Source organism: Nanorana parkeri, unplaced genomic scaffold (genome assembly GCF_000935625.1).
Source record: "Nanorana parkeri isolate BGI_ZX_2015 unplaced genomic scaffold, ASM93562v1 scaffold1480, whole genome shotgun sequence".
Classification (NCBI taxonomy): domain Eukaryota; kingdom Metazoa; phylum Chordata; class Amphibia; order Anura; family Dicroglossidae; genus Nanorana; species Nanorana parkeri.
Genome location: NW_017307748.1, coordinates 9,780 through 31,182, shown reverse-complemented (window position 1 = coordinate 31,182; position 21,403 = coordinate 9,780). Strand labels below are relative to the sequence as shown.

The 21,403-nt window shown below is 49.3% G+C and overlaps 1 protein-coding gene across 2 annotated transcripts; it reads left to right on the top strand.

Moving 5' to 3' along the window:
• Nucleotides 1-2,996: 2,996 nt before the first annotated feature.
• On the top strand, nucleotides 2,997-20,463 carry NUDT18 (nudix hydrolase 18). Of its 2 annotated transcripts, none has more exons than XM_018570218.1 (6): nucleotides 2,997-3,015; nucleotides 4,589-4,746; nucleotides 5,518-5,731; nucleotides 6,950-7,584; nucleotides 13,024-13,030; nucleotides 20,450-20,463. In XM_018570218.1, the coding sequence occupies exons 2-4, from the start codon at nucleotides 4,591-4,593 to the stop codon at nucleotides 7,480-7,482; spliced, it is 903 nt and encodes a 300-aa protein (XP_018425720.1). In that variant the 5' UTR covers nucleotides 2,997-3,015; nucleotides 4,589-4,590; the 3' UTR covers nucleotides 7,483-7,584; nucleotides 13,024-13,030; nucleotides 20,450-20,463. The 2 variants fall into 2 exon arrangements, with proteins under 2 accessions (XP_018425720.1, XP_018425721.1); XM_018570219.1 differs by lacking the exons at nucleotides 13,024-13,030; nucleotides 20,450-20,463 and adding exons at nucleotides 14,079-14,082; nucleotides 19,580-19,590.
• Nucleotides 20,464-21,403: the final 940 nt, after the last annotated feature.

The following is a 21,403-nucleotide window of genomic DNA, read 5'->3' as shown; positions in this document are numbered from 1 at the left end:
CCCCGCGATGAACAAAGTGTCCTTCCTGTCTGGTCATCGATTTGTTTACAAGATGATCCCTACGTAGCCGGTGATTCATTCACCTCAAGTGCCTGTTATTTCTGACCAGTTTTTTATTGTCGGTAATCTTTTTTCCTATTTTTGATATCCTTGAAAATAAACTTCTTTTTTGTTTTGCTGAAATCGTGTGCTTGAGTTTTTTTTATACCTAATAATTAGCTGATCATTTTTCAAGTGAAACAGTGAAAAGATGTGTGTGAGTGAAGGCCGTGCAGGTTACAGGTACAGTATGGTTGGGTCTGTGAAGGTTCTCCTTCATCCAGGTCGTGGTATATGTGTAAAAAAAAAACGAATCAAGGCCACTGGACTCGCTGTATTTTTCTTGAGGGCGTTTTGCTGGTCATCTGACCAGCTTTCTCAATGCAATCTGGATACAGAAAGCTAGTCGGATGACCAGCAAAACATCTTCAAGAAATGTACAGCCAGTCCAGTTGCCTTGATCTATTTATTTTTTTACAGTTACTGGAATGAGTTTTGGGTCTTCTCGAACAGGCCAACAGTGTTTGCCTTAAAGAAGAACATTAAGAAAATTATTATTAACCCTCGTAGTGGGGCTCTCCCCGCACTGCAAGGGTTAAGAGCTTGTTTTGGCCTCGGGAGGAAAATAAAATATTTTGGCATTTGTTGCACTTTTTAAGGATCAAATACCCAGGCCCGGTTCACACCTGGGCGTTTTGTAGCGCGTTCCTGCGCTCTGCAAAACGCTCAAACACCGAAATCCCATTATTTCCTATGGGTATGGTTCACACCTGGGCGTATTACAGGCCGTATGAACGCGCTACAAAACGCCCTACGCCCAAAGAAGTACAGGAGCTTCTTTGGGGCGTTTTTGTCGCGCGTATCCATTGGGATACAGCCAGGTAGCCCTCGGAAACGCGCGTTTTTTTTAACCGCGAATCGTGGTAAAAACACGCGACACAAAACGTGTGACAAATGCGCATATTCGTTACGCCTAGGTGTGAACCCAGCCTTGTTTGGGGGGGGGGTGTACCAGAACTCCAGTTCTGGTATTGCCAATGTGTCCCACAAGGGCCCCTCCTCTTCTATGATCGTGTGGTCATCTTATCATCAACGTCATGCTGTGCATCCACAGCTCCCAGTACATCCAGAAGAAACGTTGCTGGTGGGCAGGTAAGAGACTTACCCGGGGGGGGGGACAGTAGAGACCGAGACATCCAGGTGTCATACCTGCCAGCAGGTTTTTTTTATTGTAAAGCTACAATGCAGACCGTGCTCTAAAATGCGAGGCCCACCTATGTGGTTGAGACCAAACCTCCCCTTCCAGGTGTGCTTGTCTGGGTGATTTGTTATCAGAGGGTCATCTCGTGGAATCCTGGGAAAGGTGAGGATCACAATTCCAAGGAGAACAGGCCCAGGGGCGTAACTAGAAATCTCAGGCCCCCAACCACCCTCCCCATCAAAAAAGTACCTCCAGAGCACGTTCCTGTGCCTGCGCTGTCTCCTCTTCAGATCTGCTCCTGCTGGCTCTGACATTGGAGCCGAAGAACAGATCAGTCCGCTGCTCACTGCTGCACAGCCCACCATAGACCCCCACACAGCCCAACTGAGGGTGACCCTGTAGAACGACCTGCACATACCAAAGACTGCACAGCTCACAAGTGACCTCACGGAGACCACCATAGACTATGGTGTGCTATGCGGGGTCTCGGGTGAGCTGGCCGGGGTCTCTTTCCCTGCACTCTTCCTACCTATTGGCCCCGAGCCGCCCGCTGCTGGGCACTGGCCTCCTCCACTGCTGCAGCTAAATGAACAGGTACTAACACTATTGCACTACTGGGCCTTGGCCTCGGCCTCCTGAAAGGCCCACCCGGCCCCATTGTTAATTCTAAACTGATGACCTGTACTGGCTTTTAAAGCGGCATTTATGGACAATCTGGTGTACTATTTCTGTTTCAAGGGCACACAGATTTTAAGCTGGCCGTGTTGGGTATCTTTTTACTCGGCACAAACTCATCTTTTACAAAAGAATTGGGTATTATATTGTGTTTTTGTCCAATAAAATAAACAAGTGTATTTTTTACCAAAAATGTCGGGTTTGATAAAGAGTAAAAGAAACAGGTGACATGGTCACAATTTTACTGCCTTGAAGAAGGGACCCTGTGCGGCCCCGAAACGTCGGCTCTGTTGATTGTAGTGACACAATTGTCCATTAAAAAAGGACATATTTATTCTAAACGAGTGCTGGTGACCTGTTTCTTTTACTGAATATTTTGCACGGTGCCATCCGTGATAGTCATTGCGAGCACCACCGTTCTTATTTGGCCAGGACTGCTGTAAGGTGTGCGGAGAGGACCCCCACCACCTGAAAACGGGTTTGATAAAGAGTTGCGCTAACATCATGCAACATAACAATCTGCAACTGCCGCCATTTTATTCTACAGGGACCCGGCTTCCAGGAAATATGTAATTTGGAGGGGGAGGGGGATTTAAGTAATTTTCAGGCCTACAATGTGTATTATAACATGTGCAAAAAAAAAAGTGCAAAAACACCTCTGGCACTGAAAGGGTTAGGCGTCCTATGTGTGCTTATCGTCAGTGTTTGCTCTCCCACATATACATACCAGGTGACGCCATCACAAATCTAAATACAAGATGTCTGTTATGGATTCATCATAGTGTGTGTGAAATACATGCATAATGTAATCAGTGATAATTGTGATTGTATTGTCTTCCCTATATTGTAAAGCGCTGCGCAAACTGCGCTATATAAATCCTGTATAATAATAATAATGATGATGTGAGTCTCCCAACCCCCCACCTCATGGCAGCGTTATGTAACGTGTATCGATTGGTGAGGGTGTATGCTTTTAAACTAAGACACGCCCCGCCTGGAAACAGAGCCTGCGATTGTCCAGTAAGAAAGAGAGGCTCGACCCGCCTCCACCAATCAGCGCAGAGAAGCGAGTCCGCCACTTCCGGGTTGGAAGGAATGAGGTGAGATGATGGGGACTGTGATCAGGCGGAATCAATTATTGGGGAGATCCGACGGAGAGCACCGGGGGGAGGAGGGATCATCAGACAGCCGGGGGGGAGATGGGTGTGCATTATATACAGCAGGGTGCATTGTATACAGAACACAGGGAGGGATCATACAGAATGTTTACATCACCAGAGCAGGAGTCGTAGACCGTATACAGTATATATAGTCCATTGCTCTCTCTTTTTTTAATGTTTTTTATTGTCTCCCATTCCCCCCACTCTCTCTCACTCTCTCTCCCCTCTCTCTGTGCCCCCCTCCTTCTCTCTCTCTGTGCCCCTCTCCTTCTCTCTCTCTGTGCCTCCCCCTTCTTCTTCTCTCTCTGTCCCCCCTCCTTCTTCTCTCTCTGTCCCCCCTCCTTCTCTCTCTGTGCCTCCCCCTCCTTCTTCTCTCTCTGTGCCCCTCTCCTTCTCTCTCTCTGTGCCTCCCCCTCCTTCTTCTCTCTCTGTCCCCCCTCCTTTTTCTGTCCCCCCTCCTTCCCTCCTCCCTCTCCTCTTTCTCTCTCTATGGGCTTATACTGTAAAATGGGGTCAGGAGCTGCCACCAATCAGAATCCATCTTGCACTGATCTTCAGTAATGTGCGTTCTGATTGGTACAATAGATTACAGTCTGTAACACTTCCATCGTGTGAGGTCGGATTCATATTTACAGATATCGGTTGTCATGGCGGCGGTGCGATGTGATGATTTCATACAGGACGCGGATACAGTCTGTGCTCTATGACAATGTATCAGAGGCGACTGATGTCCTCTGTGATCTGTACAGACAAGATGGACGGTCTGCAGGAATAAAGTCGGCCGCACACAGGGAGCTCCTCATTATCCACGGCTGGAGAATCTTAGAGGACGGCCTCCCTCGGAGGAATGTGGAGGCGGCCATCTTCTGGCCTCCTTCTGCAGTATTGTTCGCTGTCAGTTACCTGCTCAGTTTACCTTTACACCTGTGTTTTATGTTCTACCCATGTTCAGGGCGTAACATGGTGACATGGTGTATGTATATTTACAGACACTCCTCGGGTTAAGTTCTGGTAACTTATCGTAAACCGAGGAGTGCACTGTATTGCCACGGTCGGCAGCAGATAGTACACAACGGGGATCAATAGCTAACCTGCTATTGGCTATTTCAAATTGCAATAGCCGATAGCAGGCTGGCCATTGCACCCGCCCACTGAGCAGAGGAGCGGACCTGAGAGAGAACTTCCTCTCTCAGGTCCATTCCTGCTCTTAGCCAATAGCAGTCTTGCTACTGAAACCATTGATCCCAGATGTTTACATGCTGCAGAAGCGAGCCGGGAGGGCAATGGGGAAGCGGAGCGCCTCGGGGCTGGTTGCTTGGGAGTTACTATTTACTGTCAAGCAACCAGAAAGTACAGTTATCCTGCACCTAGCGATCCCTGTGGGTGCCGAATAACTGGGAGTTTCCTGTACAGTACAGTAAACTCCATCGTAAACGCGAAAGTTGATTGATCACAACCCAAGGAGCATCCGTGTATATATATATATAATTAGGATTTCTTTTCTGTCTTTCAGATATGTCGTCAGGTCTGGAGGAAGAATTGAAAACTCTGTTAGTCGGGGGAGTCGCCCCTCTTCCTGACACCTATGACATGATGCCGGAGAGTCCTCGGCCCCTGAAGCTGAGACACAACGTGTGCTACATTGTCATGGGTGTAATACTGAATGATCAGGTGAGACGGGTCCCCTGTGCTCTCTGGAAGATGGGCCGGGAATCACACGGGCCGGAAGGGCCCATCACACCACATCCAGATCATCTCCAGACCAGATTGTTTGTAAAATGCACCCCAATGTATCCCTATGCTATTTCTGGCCTCTGTTCACACCAGCGCAGTCCGTTCCAGACCAGACCAAAAAAATACTGCTTGTCTCATTTTGTCTGGTCTGGAACTGCGGGCAGGTTCACACCACTTTCTGGACCAGATCTGGTCTGGAAAAATGGTGTGAACCTTCCCTTAAGCCGGGTATACAGGTTTCTATTTATTTTTGTTCAACCCGCGGGGGCCAACTGCAAAAAATAGAACAGATTCCCCCGTTGATGCTTACGGGAATTTTCCAGCCAAGTCCTTCAATCACCTGACCGAGAGATGCCGGGCAGAAGGGGGCCAACAGCGGCACCCACTGTGCAAATTCCGTCCGGTTCATCAGAAGCCAGCTGAACTTCATCCCGTGTATACCCGACTTAATTTTCCAAGGTACTGCGTATCATAAACAATTGCCACGACTTTTCCTTATTAAAATGATTATTATTACATATAGCGCCAACAGTTTGCGCAGCGCTTTACAATATAAGGAAGACATTACAATGCAATTCAAGACAAGATGGTAAGGACGGCCCTGCCCCTGAGGGCTTACAATCTCATAGTACTCAGGCACTTGCCCCTCCCTATTTGGGACGGCAATTGAAATGTTGCAATGCCTGGCCTCTATTTTCTGCATTGCAGGACGAGGTGCTGATGATGCAGGAGGCCAAAACTGAGTGTCTGGGCACCTGGTACACCCCCGCCGGTCGACTGGAGAGAGGAGAGACCCTGGTGGACGGGCTTTGCCGGGAGGTGAAAGAAGAGACTGGATTAACCTGTGAGCCCATCACTCTGCTGGCCGTGGAGGAGAGGGGAGCCGCCTGGGTGCGGTTTGTGTTCCTCGCCCAACATACAGGTATGAAGAAATGTATTTAAAGAAGTTCACCAAAAGTCTCAGATGTTGTTCTGCAGGAGCGTCTCTTGGCCTCCCGCGTGGAACCAGGAAGCCGGGAATATGTCGGCTCCTCAGGGCTGTCCTTACAATGAGGCAGCCTCAGGCAGCATGTCTTTGGGTCATGTGGGGGGGGAGGCATGGCCGCTCTGCTGCACAATGTTTGCCATGTGCCTGCCGCCCCCCTCTCTGGCCAGAGCGTCCCAGGTTCCTAAGAGCTGGGCAGGGAGATGAGTAAGGGACATACACATCTCTCCGCCTAGCACTTAGCTACCTGGAAAGCTGTTGCCGGTGTCCTGCTGAGCTCCTGGCAACCAGTGACGTCACTCGATGGGCCGTGGACGCCGGCCAGAGCGTCCCAAGTAACTGGGAATTGTGTGGGGGAGATGCAGAACCCTTACACATCTCCTGGAATGTCTTTTTAGGGGGGGGGGACTGTGGTCTGTATCTACAACACCAGATGTATGCACACACAACTGCAAGTCTGGGTCTCTTCTTCATACTGGGGGGAATTTATCAAAACTGGAGCAGACAAAATCTGAAGCAACCAATCAGCTTCTCTCTCCAGTCTGCCCAGTTAAGATATGAAAATGAAAGAGAGAAGCTGATTGGTTGCCGTGCACATCTGCTCCAGTTTCGATAAATTCCCCTCAATGTGTTTAATAAAGAGGAATGGAATGCTTTCAGTGTATTATATGTTACATCATACATCCTAATGTACATATGCTTTGGCATAACATGTATGTAACACATCTTTGTTTTTTTATTAAAAATTAGATGGGTTTATATGGGAAAACATTTGCTAGACGGGAGCTGAGAATGTGTGTTCTGTACACCGTCCTTGTTTGGTATAAATTGAGTTTTAGAATGCTTGTCTCATCGCTTTCCTGTTTTTTTAGTGACCGCAGACCTTTTGACATTTTTTGTAGACCACAAGAGGTGCATAGATCGAGCCTCAATCAAAGCACGTGTCACAGTGCCAATGGGACATAGATACAAAGGGTAAGGGTGCAGAGCTCCCCCTGCTGGTTGCCCTTCTAAAACTTACAGTAGAGCTCGATGTGGCTCTGTAGTTCCTAACTATAGTTGGTAGGTTGCCAGGAGTAGCTCCTGTCTATGTGACTGCACTTGCTTGCTTTGCATTCTGATATGTTATCACTCTGATCACCGTTCCCCTTCTAGGTGGCACTTTAAAGTCTCCAGCCTCAGCAGACAAGGAATCTCTCCAGGCCTCCTGGTGGGACAGGGTTTCCCCTCTGCCCCTGCGCTGCAGAGATATACTTCCTCTCCTAAAGCTGGCACTGGAGTACAGGCACCAACCTTCGCACCCCCACATCCTACCTCAGCTGTACCCCTCTCCATTCCTCATCCTGCGGATGTTTCTAGTTTGCTCAACTAAACCAGAAGAATTGTGGGTCCTGCGGAGTGCCAGTGTCCCCGCCCGCCTACCCGCCGCTGTCTGCTCCACCCATGGAGGAAGCATTCTCAACCCCCTGCGCAACCTGCTGCAAGATCCCCCCAAAGCCTACGGCATTTTAGGAGTGCAGCACCTCGGCGGGGACGGTGAAGATGGAATTTGTTTGACCGTCATGGGGGTATTCAGCGGCCCGGAACCCCCACAGGTCAGAGTGGATAGTCTCAGCTGGGTACTCGTGGAGGATGAAGAGCTGAAGAGCAGCATAAAGAAGGCAACGCTCCTGCCATTGTACAGCTGAGTCTCAGACATGTGGGCACATACAGAGCTTTGCATGTATACACCGTCTTGCTGTGAACAATCATCATCACTCTTCTATGATAAGGCAAATTGCAAAGATATTGTAAAAACTAGTAATAGTTTACTGGAGCTAGGCCAAAGTATGGTGAAGTCCAAGTAGTCTGGCCAGGCCACTTTGCCTTATTGCATAAGCTTGATTATGTGTATGCTTTGCCTTATGACCAGCTAAGCAAGGCCTGGGGGGGGGCATCACATATTAAAGCCATTTCTGTTTTACATCAAATAACGGCTTGAGCAAGGAGGATCCAAGTCTGAGTAGAGGAATCCTGCTCAAGAGAGGTTTACAGGTCACAAGAAGTTTCAATGATATATTATTTATGATTCAGGGATACGGAATTTAAGGGTAGCTATCATGCATTTGTTGCAGCCATCTCGTGGCATGCATCCCTGTACTGCCAAAAATCGCTACGGCACGATGGACAGAATAGCAGACATACTGCAACTGGAGGGTGAGGAGCCAGACAAGGGACTGCTGAGGTGTTGTTCCTATATGGGGATATCGAAGGCTTCCACATACAGTATATACAAGTGGTGTGCAGAAACTCAATGTGATGCCATACTTACAGCAGTCAGCATGACATCATCACACAGTTACTGGAATTATTTATAACTGGAATGAACGCCCCCCGAATGTATTACTATAATGCAGTCAGGTGGCATATACAGTAATAAATATTCCTCTTTTTTTGTTAGCGAAGTGCTGCAATGAGGGTTAAAAAAAACCAAAACCCTGCACACAGGAAAGTCGGACCGCACTCTCACCCCGCTCTTCTCTAGTCCTATGCATCCCACTGATCTCATTACCGTTGCTCTCACTCCCTGAGCAAAACTGTTGATTAGAGCAGAGCAGAGAGAACTGTTGATTAGAGGGGTGTTGACCATAGGAAGGGGGGTCAGAGAGCTTGGCTGCTACTTGTATATAAAAGCAGCGGTCCGACTCTCTTAGTGGTGGCACAGAGAATTTTGTAACCCTTTGCAGATAGATAAGAAGGACTACGACATATTCAATACTCTATATGCCGTATGACTGGTCCAGTTGGGCTTTAACTTGCGCCAGGAAAGCAAAGGTATGCTCTGCCATTCATAATCGAGCTAGATGTGGAATCAAGTTATACAACACATACCTGAGCCCTGCAATATGTGAATCCGGCATTAGCCTTTCTAGGGCACGTGCCTCTCTGCCTTCATTGATTTCTATATGATATGTTAAGCCAGTGGGTCATCCTGCTCCTTCCTTGGAGCCTGGTCCAGCTGAAGAATTTAAAGTACTCAGTGTGGTACTACAGCATATCTTCTTGCCATGCTGTTACTGTTGAGGTCTGGAAAATGGGTTCCTGCACCTTTTCATGGTGACGTTGAACTGTATTCATTTTTTTTATGCCATCCCCTTATTAATTCTTTACTGACTTCAGTATAATTTATCCGAAATTGGCTGCTGTGGAGTTGTCTGGCTGCACAGTGGCAATACGGGCACTGATCTGTGGGAAGGATTCAGGAAAATATGCTCTGCCCACGGCACATTCTGGACATGTAATATTTCCGTGGATAAGAGATGGGGACCTGCCAATGGCTGCCCTGTTACTCACAGGGGCTTCTGCGCAGAGGGCTACAGACACTCCCCTGCTGCCCTGTCAACAGGGAACACTGCAAGTGATTCAAAGTAGAATGCTTTTTTGGGGGTCCATTGAGGGACACTGGAAAACTTTCACCTTTAGGTTATACTGCTACTTGGATCTTGTTAGTGCTCAGAGCAAAATGCTTGTCTAGACCTGGTTGCAGGATGGAGAGGATTCAACCCCCAGAGAAACCCCTGGGGTGAAAGCGCCGAGGCTTACACCAAGTGAAGCATGCCTTCCATATGCGTTCCTGACAATCCGGCAGAGCTTCTGCCCGGAGTCTTACCAGATCAGTGTACCACATTTTCCTGGCTAGTCCAGAGCAACGAGATTCATCAGAATGCCCACCTTGATCCTGCAAAACAGACTAGGAAGGTCAGGAGAAGCATAGATTGGGGTGTTCTGATCCATTGGAGCCACCTGGGCATCTACTGCTTCTGCTAGGCCTCTTGACCATGAGGTCCACATCCAGTGACCACCACCTGGGACACAGGTTCTGGAAAACTTTGGCTCCATGGTGAGACATCTAGATACTCAAAGCCATGGCGTTGTCAGACTGATAGGATGATCTCAGACTGGTCCAAGGCTGCAGAGACAACCTAGGTTCCAAGATGTTGCTCGAGAGATGAGACTTCTCCAAGACCAAGGTGCCCCAAACTTAGTTCAACAGGCTGCTATCCTTTGTGAGGATCTTTCAAAAGACAGGAAGGAAGGACTTTCCAATTCCAGAGCTGGGCTGCTAGCTCCTGCACTTTGACAGAAGTGTCCTACGCATGTATACTGACAGGGGACCAATGCAACATATAAGCCAGGGATCAACAACAGCAGTGGGAAGATCTCTTTAAGGGATTTTGGCACAAAAAAATTGCAGCCTAGATGGCGTGAAGAGCATGACCTGCCAGCGAGAATGGTGTTTTAGAGAGGGCTTCCAACCACTTACCGGTGTGCCCCTTAAAGGCAGATACATCCTCCACTGGTGTGGTAGTTGCTTTGTTAAGGCAGGACACTGCCAGATCCACACTATGGGTAGACTGCGGAGTACAAAATCCTCCCCAAATGGGGACAAGCCTAATAAGCACTTGGGGGGAGCCAACTGCTTGTTGGGGTGTTTCCAATCTTTGTAGATAAGTAAGAACCGAGTGCGTCACCTTAATTTAGGAGTAACAGCAACAGCTATGACTCCACAGGGGGCAAGCTTATCAGTCAAGGACTGGAGTGACTTAGAAGCAGAGACTCAGCGGCTGATGGCTCAAAAGCCAGCAAGGCCAAGGGTAAATCAAATATAGAATATGTGGGAGAAAGTCCAGGGGTGTGATTGTAGTCTCTTTGGGCAGAGGCATCAAAACACTTGGGGACTTGGGCCATAAAGTCTTGCATTGCTGTAGTAAAAACCTCAGCTGAAGGAGCTGAGGAACTAGCTGAAGGGGCTGAGGAACTAGCTGAAGGGGCTGAGGAACCAGCTGAAGGGGCTGAGGAACCAGCTGAAGGGGCTGAGGAACCAGCTGAAGGAGCTGAGGAACCAGCTAAAGGAGCTGAGGAACCAGCTAAAGGAGCTGAGGAACCAGCTAAAGGAGCTGAGGAACCAGCTGAAGGGGCTGAGGAACCAGCTGAAGGGGCTGAGGAACCAGCCAACCCTGATAAGGCTGAAGAGAATACCAATGACGGAATAGACTGTAAGAGCAAAATGCAACAGAATTCCAGGATGCTGATGTCATCAGTAGGCACACTGCAAACAACCTGTGAACCCTTCGTAGATTGAGAGCTGGGGACACCTGTTAAAGTGGGACTGTCCTAACCGTGTCTACAATCAGACATGTTGCAACAGTGTAACAGCAAGGCTCAGGGTATTCTGGCAGCAGGTGAGGGCAAGATGGCCACAGTTCAGTCACTGGCTTTTTGCAAGCAGGGACAGCTCTCCATGCTTCATCAAGAGCATGGAGTATACGTGACCCTCCACCCAGCGGATGACTTCATCACTCAGTCCCATGGCAAAACCAGCAGCAAATGGGCAATTTTATTGGTGTCCAGCAATTCTATTAGAGGTAGCTTCCAGTGTTCGACCCACCCGGCTTACTCACTAAATGAATCTTCAGAGACAGGGTGTCAGGAAGCAGGGGTGTTGCCCCGGTTTGGAGGCCACGGGCATGGCACGGGTTTCTCCTCAGCTTGGCAGAACTCCTGGTGCCCGTGTTGCGGTTACGCATGCGCGAGTCGCACGGTGGGTGCGCATGCGCGGTACGCAGGCTGCGCGCACATCCCCGGGGGCACGCGTGTAGTACTCCTGCTCCATTAGGCATCAAGTGTGAGCCTTGCTGGGGGAGGTTCCCTGTACACACCTTCGATCTCTCTCGCCTGCCATTGGTTCCCGAGGAAGGAAGCCTCCTGGTTGCCTCGGTGACCGGGGGGTGGTCCTAACTCCCCTGGCTATAAAAACCTGGCCTGAGCTCTGGCTTATTGCTGAGTTATTCCACCTCATGGTGTGACATACGAAGCTCCCCTCCTATGTACCTTGTTGCCTGTTTCCTGAACCCTCTGCTGATCTCCCGTGTACCGACCTTGGACCGCCTATCGTTTCTGACCCTCTGCTGCCTGCCTCGACCTCGGATTACCCTCGACTACCTCTTTGGATTGCCCCCTTGTTACCTTGCCTTCGGACCCTTCCGGCTGCTTCCTGCCAGCGGGTTCCCTCTGTGCTGCTCGCCCGCGGACGCACCTGATACAGGGTAAGCACTGAGACAATGCCATTAGCTCTGGAATGCGATCCAAGGCCAACTTCTATAAGAAAGCGTCTGGAAAGCGTTCTGCATGGAACGCACTGTCCCAAGGGTCACTTCCAGGTTATCCATGCTACATGCAATCTAGGAGGGTCCAGACGTAGCCCTCTGAAGCCAGGATGAGACTGGAAAGCTGCAATAGAAGGGACAAGCTCTGGCAGCAATGTTGAAAAGTCCTTGATTGAAGAAGAAAATTCTTGAAGAGTAAGAAAAAAAAAAGGTGTTTAGTTTAATCTTCCACCTAGCAGAGCTAAAGAAGAGAAGACGTCCATCCTCTTAACAAAAAAAGAAAAAAACAAAGGCATGCCGGTAGTAGGAAGGGTTATTCTGGGCTGGCCTACAGTTTTTCTTTTGGCTGCCATTGTCCAATCCTCCTGGAGGCCACAGTATAACCCGAAGGTGAAAGTCTCTCTGTGTCCCACGAAGGACGGCAAAGAAATACATTGCGTAACATAACGGGGGCTCTAGAAATATCATTGTACTGGGGTGCAAATTCACAATGTACAAGTTGAGAGACAATCATTGACAACATAATTAAGATTTCTCAGAAATATATTTTATAGTAGAGGATTTAGAATAGCTGATATTTATGGAATGAGCAGGCCTCAGCACATCCAATGCTGCACCTATTTCATGCAGTTTGTCACTTCGTGTCAGCTAGACGGAGGGCGTCTGTACTACAGACAGGCTTCAGCACTACACACAATTCAGACAGACCATGTCCTGCTAGCTTGAGTTCAGCACTGAGAGCGGTCTGTCTACATCAGGGGCAGGCAACCTCGGCACTCCAGTTGTTATGGAAGTCCCATGAGGCATTGCAACACTCTGACCGCCAAAGGCATGACCCCAGAGGTAGACGCATGATGGGATTTGCAGCTTTATCACGGCTGGACTGCCGAGGTTGCCTACTCCTGGTCTACATTATAGTAACACTCCCCAAGGGATTCAGTGACATGGGCACACTGGAGATCCCCTGCGTATGCTTATCGATGTACTGCTTGAGCTGCTTCGTTTTCTTATTATGAGCTGTGCAATATAACTATCTGTATACACATGCAGAATGATGACAACCCTAATATGAGACAATATAAGGAATGATGTAAACCTTTATATTTTCATAAGGTGTTGCACAAAATATGTTGGTGTTTTGTGAATATAATAAATTATACAACTTCCTCCTGTGTGTCAGTGGTTTTATATGCATGTAGTTGGAAGATTGCTGTTAATAGGGATCAATGAAGCTGGAAAGGTAATATGGATCAGCAGTTTCTCTGGAAGATGATCTGCCATGCTTAGAATAGCCAATCAGATCTTCCCATTTATTTTCAGCCAGCACTGGAACAATGACAGTTGATCCCATCTGGTTGCTAGGGGGGGATACAGATCCTTCTACTTTTAGACACTTTGAGATGTTTATAGGGCTCATTTACACCCCCCTCCCCCCAGTAGCAGTGCACTACTGCATCTGATGGCGTATTGCGTTGCCATTCATTTTCAATGGCACCCCAATGCACTAAAGTGACTTGCATTTCTTTGCAGTGCACCACAGCAGACTACCAGGGCCAGACAGCGATGTGAGCAAAATCCCTGGCAGTGCTGCAGGACTCCAAGGTGTGCACAGGGCTCACCAACCATGCATTCTTCCTGATTTTAACAAGGTACAGTACCCCTTCACTTCGGGTCTTTGGGGGCTGGGTCACACCAATATGGATACGCCACTGCCCTGGACCTGTATAGCACCCTGCAGCTAACACAAGGCATTGCACCCAGTGGTGTATCTTGGTTTTGTGCTGCCCTAGGCAAGACTAAACATGTGCACCCTCCTAATCTAAATTTGCCCATTTAGGACATTTTGCATAACCTTCAGTGGATACAGCGTGCCGCTGCCTGTGCAGCCTAGCTCACCTCGGAGCGTGCTGAACGCAGGATCCAGTAGGCAAAGTGAAAATACAGGCCGGCCCTACTCCTTCGTCCAGAGGGACCCACGTACAGCCCCGGTAGGGAGCCAATCCAGAAACCGCGAGATTGCCACCATGGCCGAAATCCAGTATTCAGAATGTCCTATTGCACACCAGACTAGAATCCCAATAAACGCACTTCAGTGGGTGCTGAAATGACCTGCGGGTGGTGGTGGCGCGTGCATCAAGGTATGTAGGAATTAGTCACTCCATTTTCCCTGATGGAGCCGCCAAATGGTTCTGAAATGCTGCATGCGATACCATGCTTGTGTGACGTCAAATAAAGATGAAGCGGTAAAGTGGACCTCTGGTGTGCTGGTGACCAATTCCAACGACAAATTGGGAGAAATGTCCCCTGATGCAGCGCTAACACTAAGGTGAGGGTGTATGAGTGTGGGTTAAAGTGCTTGGTGTGTGGCTCCTTAGAAATGCGGACCGGGGTGTCCGACGTTTGCTATTTAGGAAAAGAAACAAGGAATACAGAAGTGCTACTACCAAGTGGTGACTTGGCAAAACCAAATAAGGGAATTAAACTTACCAAAGAATGGGTACTGGCGCATTATCATCGGCGAGGGGTGGATGGATGGGAGTCCACGGCTGCTGAGAGTGATGGGCACTCAAAGTTGTGTATGGGCAGATGGGGGTGTCAATGCTGTTGGGGCTAAGAAGGGCTTAGTGTCAGTGGGAACCTGGGTCAGATGTTAAGTGTGGCAGGGATCTGGGATTGGGGGGGATGCTGAAAGTAGCAGGCACGGTGGGGACCGGGCTGGTGGATGTTTTACAGATCTGTGAGAGATGTAACCAGGGTCATATATGCATTGTAGGACTGCCTGTCTGGATGGTGCTGGCCGCTGGATGAGGCCAGTTGGTGTGAGCCTGAACGCTGTGTGGATGAGGGGCGGAGCCTGTATTGCTCGCTGACGAGCGGCGAGTGGTGACAAGCGTCGGGTGTCCGGGGGAGCCGGTGATTAGGGTGGTTGCCTGGAGATGGACGCCGAGGCCAGGGAAGCCGGTGGGAGGGGTGAGACTACACCGCTCGAGGGCACGAGCAGGGAGCCCGGAACAACGAGCGGTGTGTCTGTGGGGTAGAGCGGGTGGGAGCGAGAAACGGAGGTGTAGGAGGTATGAAGTGACAATGCCAAGCTGGCTACGCGCTTCGAAGAGCTGGTCTTTTTCAAGCCAAAGAGTGAGCTCATCCACACAGCGTTCAGGCTCACACCAACTGGCCTCATCCAGCGGCCAGCACCATCCAGACAGGCAGTCCTACAATGCATATATGACCCTGGTTACATCCCTCACAGCTCTGTAAAACATCCACCAGCCCGGTCCCCACCGTGCCTGCTACTTTCAGCATCCCCCCCAATCCCAGATCCCTGCCACACTTAACATCTGACCCAGGTTCCCACTGACACTGAGCCCTTCTTAGCCCCAACAGCTTTGACACCCCCATCTGCCCACACACAACTTTGAGTGCCCATCACTCTCAGCAGCTGTGGACTTCCAACCATCCCCCCCTCGCCGATGATAACGCACCAGTACCCATTCTTTGGTAAGTTTAATTCCCTTATTTGGTTTTGCCAAGTCACCACTTGGTAGTAGCGCTTCTGTACTCCTGGTGACCAATTCCAACATACCTAGCCACCATGGCCCGGTGCAGCCGGGGAAACTTGATGGAACACATTGGTAAGGTAAGGAACAAAAACGAAACATATCTTTCATAATAGAGAGGCGTGTCCATCACCTAAAGACACCACCAATAAAACAAGGATTCCCTTCTTCATACTGAGACAGAAGGGGATGAAAAGAAGAAACACCGATTGCAACATGACTTTCTTCAGGAAAATGGGGACGAGTCAGAAAATAAATGGGCGTTATCTTCTATTATGGGTATCCAGTGTGGAACCATTTCAGTAGGCGAGCCGACTTGCTTTGGTAAGGTTGCTCATTACCCCAAATCATGTGTGTGTGTGGGGAGGGGGGTTCTGAGAAAGTCCATCTATATAAGAGGCAGTAGCAGCGTCTTATTCTTGTCCTGCTGTCACGGGGTCAAGAAGTTAAAATCTTTCCCGCAGGCTCATGGAGGACAAACAAACATTTGATAGAAGTGTATCAAGAGTCCAGGATTCTAGAGCAAGTCAATGCAAGAAGTGTTTCCCTATCTGTGCCTGTTGAGTCATTTTAACTACTTGCTGTCCGGCCACTGTAGTTCAACGGCAGCTTCCTGGTAGTGTGTCACTATACTGATATAGTGTTTTCTGCACCGCTGGGCCCATGGAGACCAAGGAGGCTGGAGACAAAGTGGTGTTCCGGGTTGTAATGCATGCTGCTGAGAGTGATGGGCACTCAAAGTTGTGTATGGGCAGATGGGGGTGTCAAAGCTGTTGGGGCTAAGAAGGGCTCAGTGTCAGTGGGAACCTGGGTCAGATGTTAAGTGTGGCAGGGATCTGGGATTGGGGGGGATGCTGAAAGTAGCAGGCACGGTGGGGACCGGGCTGGTGGATGTTTTACAGATCTGTGAGAGATGTAACCAGGGTCATATATGCATTGTAGGACTGCCTGTCTGGATGGTGCTGGCCGCTGGATGAGGCCAGTTGGTGTGAGCCTGAACGCTGTGTGGATGAGGGGCGGAGCCTGTATTGCTCGCTGACGAGCGGCGAGTGGTGACAAGCGTCGGGTGTCCGGGGGAGCCGGTGATTAGGGTGGTTGCCTGGAGATGGACGCCGAGGCCAGGGAAGCCGGTGGGAGGGGTGAGACTACACCGCTCGAGGGCACGAGCAGGGAGCCCGGAACAACGAGCGGTGTGTCTGTGGGGTAGAGCGGGTGGGAGCGAGAAACGGAGGTGTAGGAGGTATGAAGTGACAATGCCAAGCTGGCTACGCGCTTCGAAGAGCTGGTCTTTTTCAAGCCAAAGAGTGAGCTCATCCACACAGCGTTCAGGCTCACACCAACTGGCCTCATCCAGCGGCCAGCACCATCCAGACAGGCAGTCCTACAATGCATATATGACCCTGGTTACATCCCTCACAGCTCTGTAAAACATCCACCAGCCCGGTCCCCACCGTGCCTGCTACTTTCAGCATCCCCCCCAATCCCAGATCCCTGCCACACTTAACATCTGACCCAGGTTCCCACTGACACTGAGCCCTTCTTAGCCCCAACAGCTTTGACACCCCCATCTGCCCACACACAACTTTGAGTGCCCATCACTCTCAGCAGCTGTGGACTTCCAACCATCCACCCCTCGCCGATGATAACGCACCAGTACCCATTCTTTGGTAAGTTTAATTCCCTTATTTGGTTTTGCCAAGTCACCACTTGGTAGTAGCGCTTCTGTACTCCTGGTGACCAATTCCAACATACCTAGCCACCATGGCCCGGTGCAGCCGGGGAAACTTGATGGAACACATTGGTAAGGTAAGGAACAAAAACGAAACATATCTTTCATAATAGAGAGGCGTGTCCATCACCTAAAGACACCACCAATAAAACAAGGATTCCCTTCTTCATACTGAGACAGAAGGGGATGAAAAGAAGAAACACCGATTGCAACATGACTTTCTTCAGGAAAATGGGGACGAGTCAGAAAATAAATGGGCGTTATCTTCTATTATGGGTATCCAGTGTGGAACCATTTCAGTAGGCGAGCCGACTTGCTTTGGTAAGGTTGCTCATTACCCCAAATCATGTGTGTGTGTGGGGAGGGGGGTTCTGAGAAAGTCCATCTATATAAGAGGCAGTAGCAGCGTCTTATTCTTGTCCTGCTGTCACGGGGTCAAGAAGTTAAAATCTTTCCCGCAGGCTCATGGAGGACAAACAAACATTTGATAGAAGTGTATCAAGAGTCCAGGATTCTAGAGCAAGTCAATGCAAGAAGTGTTTCCCTATCTGTGCCTGTTGAGTCATTTTAACTACTTGCTGTCCGGCCACTGTAGTTCAACGGCAGCTTCCTGGTAGTGTGTCACTATACTGATATAGTGTTTTCTGCACCGCTGGGCCCATGGAGACCAAGGAGGCTGGAGACAAAGTGGTGTTCCGGGTTGTAATGCAATAAAAACAGAAAAACACAAAGGGGTGAATACTTTTGCAAGGCACTATAGATCACGACTGCAGTGAAAAGCTCTCAGATTATTGAATTCAATTTACTTTCTGAGATTATATAAACAATCTGGAAAAAAAAACAAAAGACAATTTCACTTTTTAAAATATTCTTTATATATTATAGTCTCCCGCACGTCGCTGTAAGGACGTCCCACATACATTCACAATATAAAATTAGGTTTCTGGACTTTTTAAAGTCAATTAAAAGCCATTACAGACATCAGGCAAAGTTTTTCTATGCAGAGTGTTACAAATACTTTAGGATAGGGGTAGGCAACCTTGGCACTCCAGCTGTGGTGGAACTACAAGTCCCATGAGGCATTGCACGACTCTGGCAGCCACAAGCATGACTTCCAGGGACAAAGGCATGATGGGATTTGCAGTTATAGCGCAGCTGGAGCGCTGAGGTTGCCCACCCCGGCTTTTTTAGATCAACCCCACACAGATTAGAGTGTTTTTCAGACAAATCGACAAAACACAGAAAGAGGCGGATCAGTCACATTTCTAATATTCCAATCAGATAAAAAAGAGTTCTGGGCCCCTCTCTGCTCATGACCAAAATGTGCATAGTAGAGTAGAATTCATTTGCATATTGCACGTTGGAGGCCAGTGAACGGTAAGGCATTTGTCCACAACATCTGGAGGGCCAAGGATTGCCTACCCCTGCCATAGACGGATGCCATGGGATTGATTTACTAAAGGCAAACAGGCTGTTCACTTTGCAGGGGAAGCTTCCCTTTAGCTTTATAGGATTTGTAGCGTCACCACAGCCCTCCCGCTCGGTGAATAGGGTGAAATTTCACTTGGCAAAGAATATCCGCTCATGTGCAAGGAACATAAAAAGAAAAAAAAACTGTATTTTTTGTTTGCACGTGATTAGGTGATGGAAGTCAGCGGAGCTTCCCGGCATTCACTTAACTAAGGTGAATCTTCCAATGGCAAGTGAACAGCCCATTTGCCTTCAGTAAATGACGACCCCCCCGTGCATCCATGACCGTTCTGATTGATGCAGATGGAGGAAAACCAGACCCATGTAATTCCTAAAAGGGCGGCCGGAAGTACACGGATGCATGTGCGTTTATACCCGCCTACATCTGTTCACGTGTGCAAAAGCTGACCTGGATGCAGACCTACTGCACTGGGTCCGCGGAACCTGTACAGACCCAGATGTACAGGGACGCACAGTCGGCCGCCAATCGGGATCAGTTGCATTCGGTTTTTGATCATGGGTCAAAAATGGGCTTAGGGAATTCCCGTGTGAAAGGGGCCTTGTGGATAATTGGAGTTGTAGTCACAGCCAATGTTCCAAGCGTAAGGGCCCTTTATCTGGCTGCTTATAATGACGCATCGCAATACGGCGTCTCCGTGGAACAAAGCTGAACAATATACTTCCAGCAGCCAGAGAGACTCCCGGCCCTTGCAGAGAGCGTGGGAGGTGTTCTCAGCCTCTCTCCTCTGCAGGGTGGGGGAACCTCGGCTCTGTAATCCGCATTATGTACACTTTGTAATGGCCGATATTTCTGATGTCGCCGATCATCCGATTTATGAAGCTCGCAAACAATCCACTTCAAATATATTTACAATTGGCAAAGGATTATTCCGGGAGGACGGAGAGATGTCAAATAAAAACCATTTCCTGCAAGACAAGAGGGGTCAGTGTCCACACACAGAGAGGAAGGAGACCCCAGGAGCATCCATGGAAAGTCTCTGGACCAGGGATGGGCAGCTCTGGCCTCTCCAGCTGAAGGTTCCAGGCATGACTCCCATCCCAGAGGCATAATGGGATTTGTAGTTAAAGCACAGCTGGAGGGCCGGAGTTGCCCGTCCCTGCTCTGGACATTGGTGGACTTTGATCACACCTGTGCATGCTTTATTGCAGCAAGTCCTCTACAGGTCTTACTATTATGTCTCATGCACAAGGTGGTCAAAGGGTGTAGTTTTGAAACTACAAGTCCCACGAGGCATTGCAAGACTGACAGCTACGGGCATGACTAGCAGTGGCATGATGGGTGTTGAAGTTTTGACACAGCTGGAGTGGTGAGGTTGCCTACCCCTGCTGTAAGGGCTAAATGGGGGGCTGTACAGACACAATAAATGGTGCGGGCTTAAACATACCACAGATGGCATTTCTAAAGACATGATTGGAGAAGCATGTACATATATCTGCATGCAAGGTGAGACTGTAGTTCCAGGTTGCACCCTGGAGGTAGAGGAGGGAGGAGATTGTCATCTGGGGAGCCCCAATAGAGAACATATCAGTCTCATACACCAATAAGTACATGGAAAGCAGCGGCTATGCATGTAGTGTTCATTGTTCAGGGTGTCCCACGTACATGGGCACTGCGTATATAGTACAAGATCTCTCATTAAAGGAGTACTATGGGGTCAGGGCTATTCCCCATAGTTCTCCTTAGGGTAACGGGAGGACACAAACTAGCGTCCTCCCGTCACCCTAGGCTCAGTATACCGCGAGCTGTATACTGAGACGCCGCAGCTGGAGCTGATCCCGACATCGATGTCGAGATCCACCCAGCTGCGTGAGTGACAGCTGGCTCTGCCTATCTAGAGGCAGAGCCAGCTGTACCCGCCCCCTCCCCCGTCCGTTCCGCCAGTCAGCGCTGGCGGATCGGAGCGGGGAGGGGGGAATCCAGCCCCTCCCCTGTCACGGCAGAGAGCCGTGACAGGATCGAGAGGTGAGCGAACGCCGGTATATGTTCGCTCACCTCCCGATCTACTGAGCCAACCTGTGACAGTCTCATTGTCACAGGTCGGCTAGAACTATGAGGTGAGTGGAAATCACTCACCTCATAGTTCTCCTTTAACTTACCCAGCCCATTCTAACTGACCCAATCTAAGCTAGAACACCCGCCCAGGTACTTACCTCTACACCATGAACGCCCATCCAGGTACATACTTACCTCTCCCGCCACAGCAACAGCCTCTTCCAGTGTTTACATCCTCAAAGGCTTACCCCCAATACCTTCCACTACATTCTCCGCCGCTGACAGGCCCTACACAGTGATTGCCCATAGATTGAATGTGGCTGCATTACAACACTAGGGCAGGGGTGGGCAACTCAGGCCCTCCAGCTGTGCTTTAACTACAAATCCCAACATGCCTTTGGGAGTCATGCTTGTATCTGTCAGAGTCCTATAACGCCTTATGGGACTTGTAGTTCCACAACAGCTGGAGGGCCGGAGTTGACCACCCCTGCGATAGGAGTACAGCCACTGTATTAGTCTAGAAGAAGTCACTGTGTCGGCCCCAGGGATGTAAACAGTGAAGGAGACCGATGCGGATGTGGAGAGTTAAATAAACACGTAGGGAGGGGGATTCTGGGTTAGATTAGGTTTGGGGTCTAGGTAGCATGGGCTGGGTTTTTTAAGTGAACTTGTCCTTTAAGCAATGAAAAATAC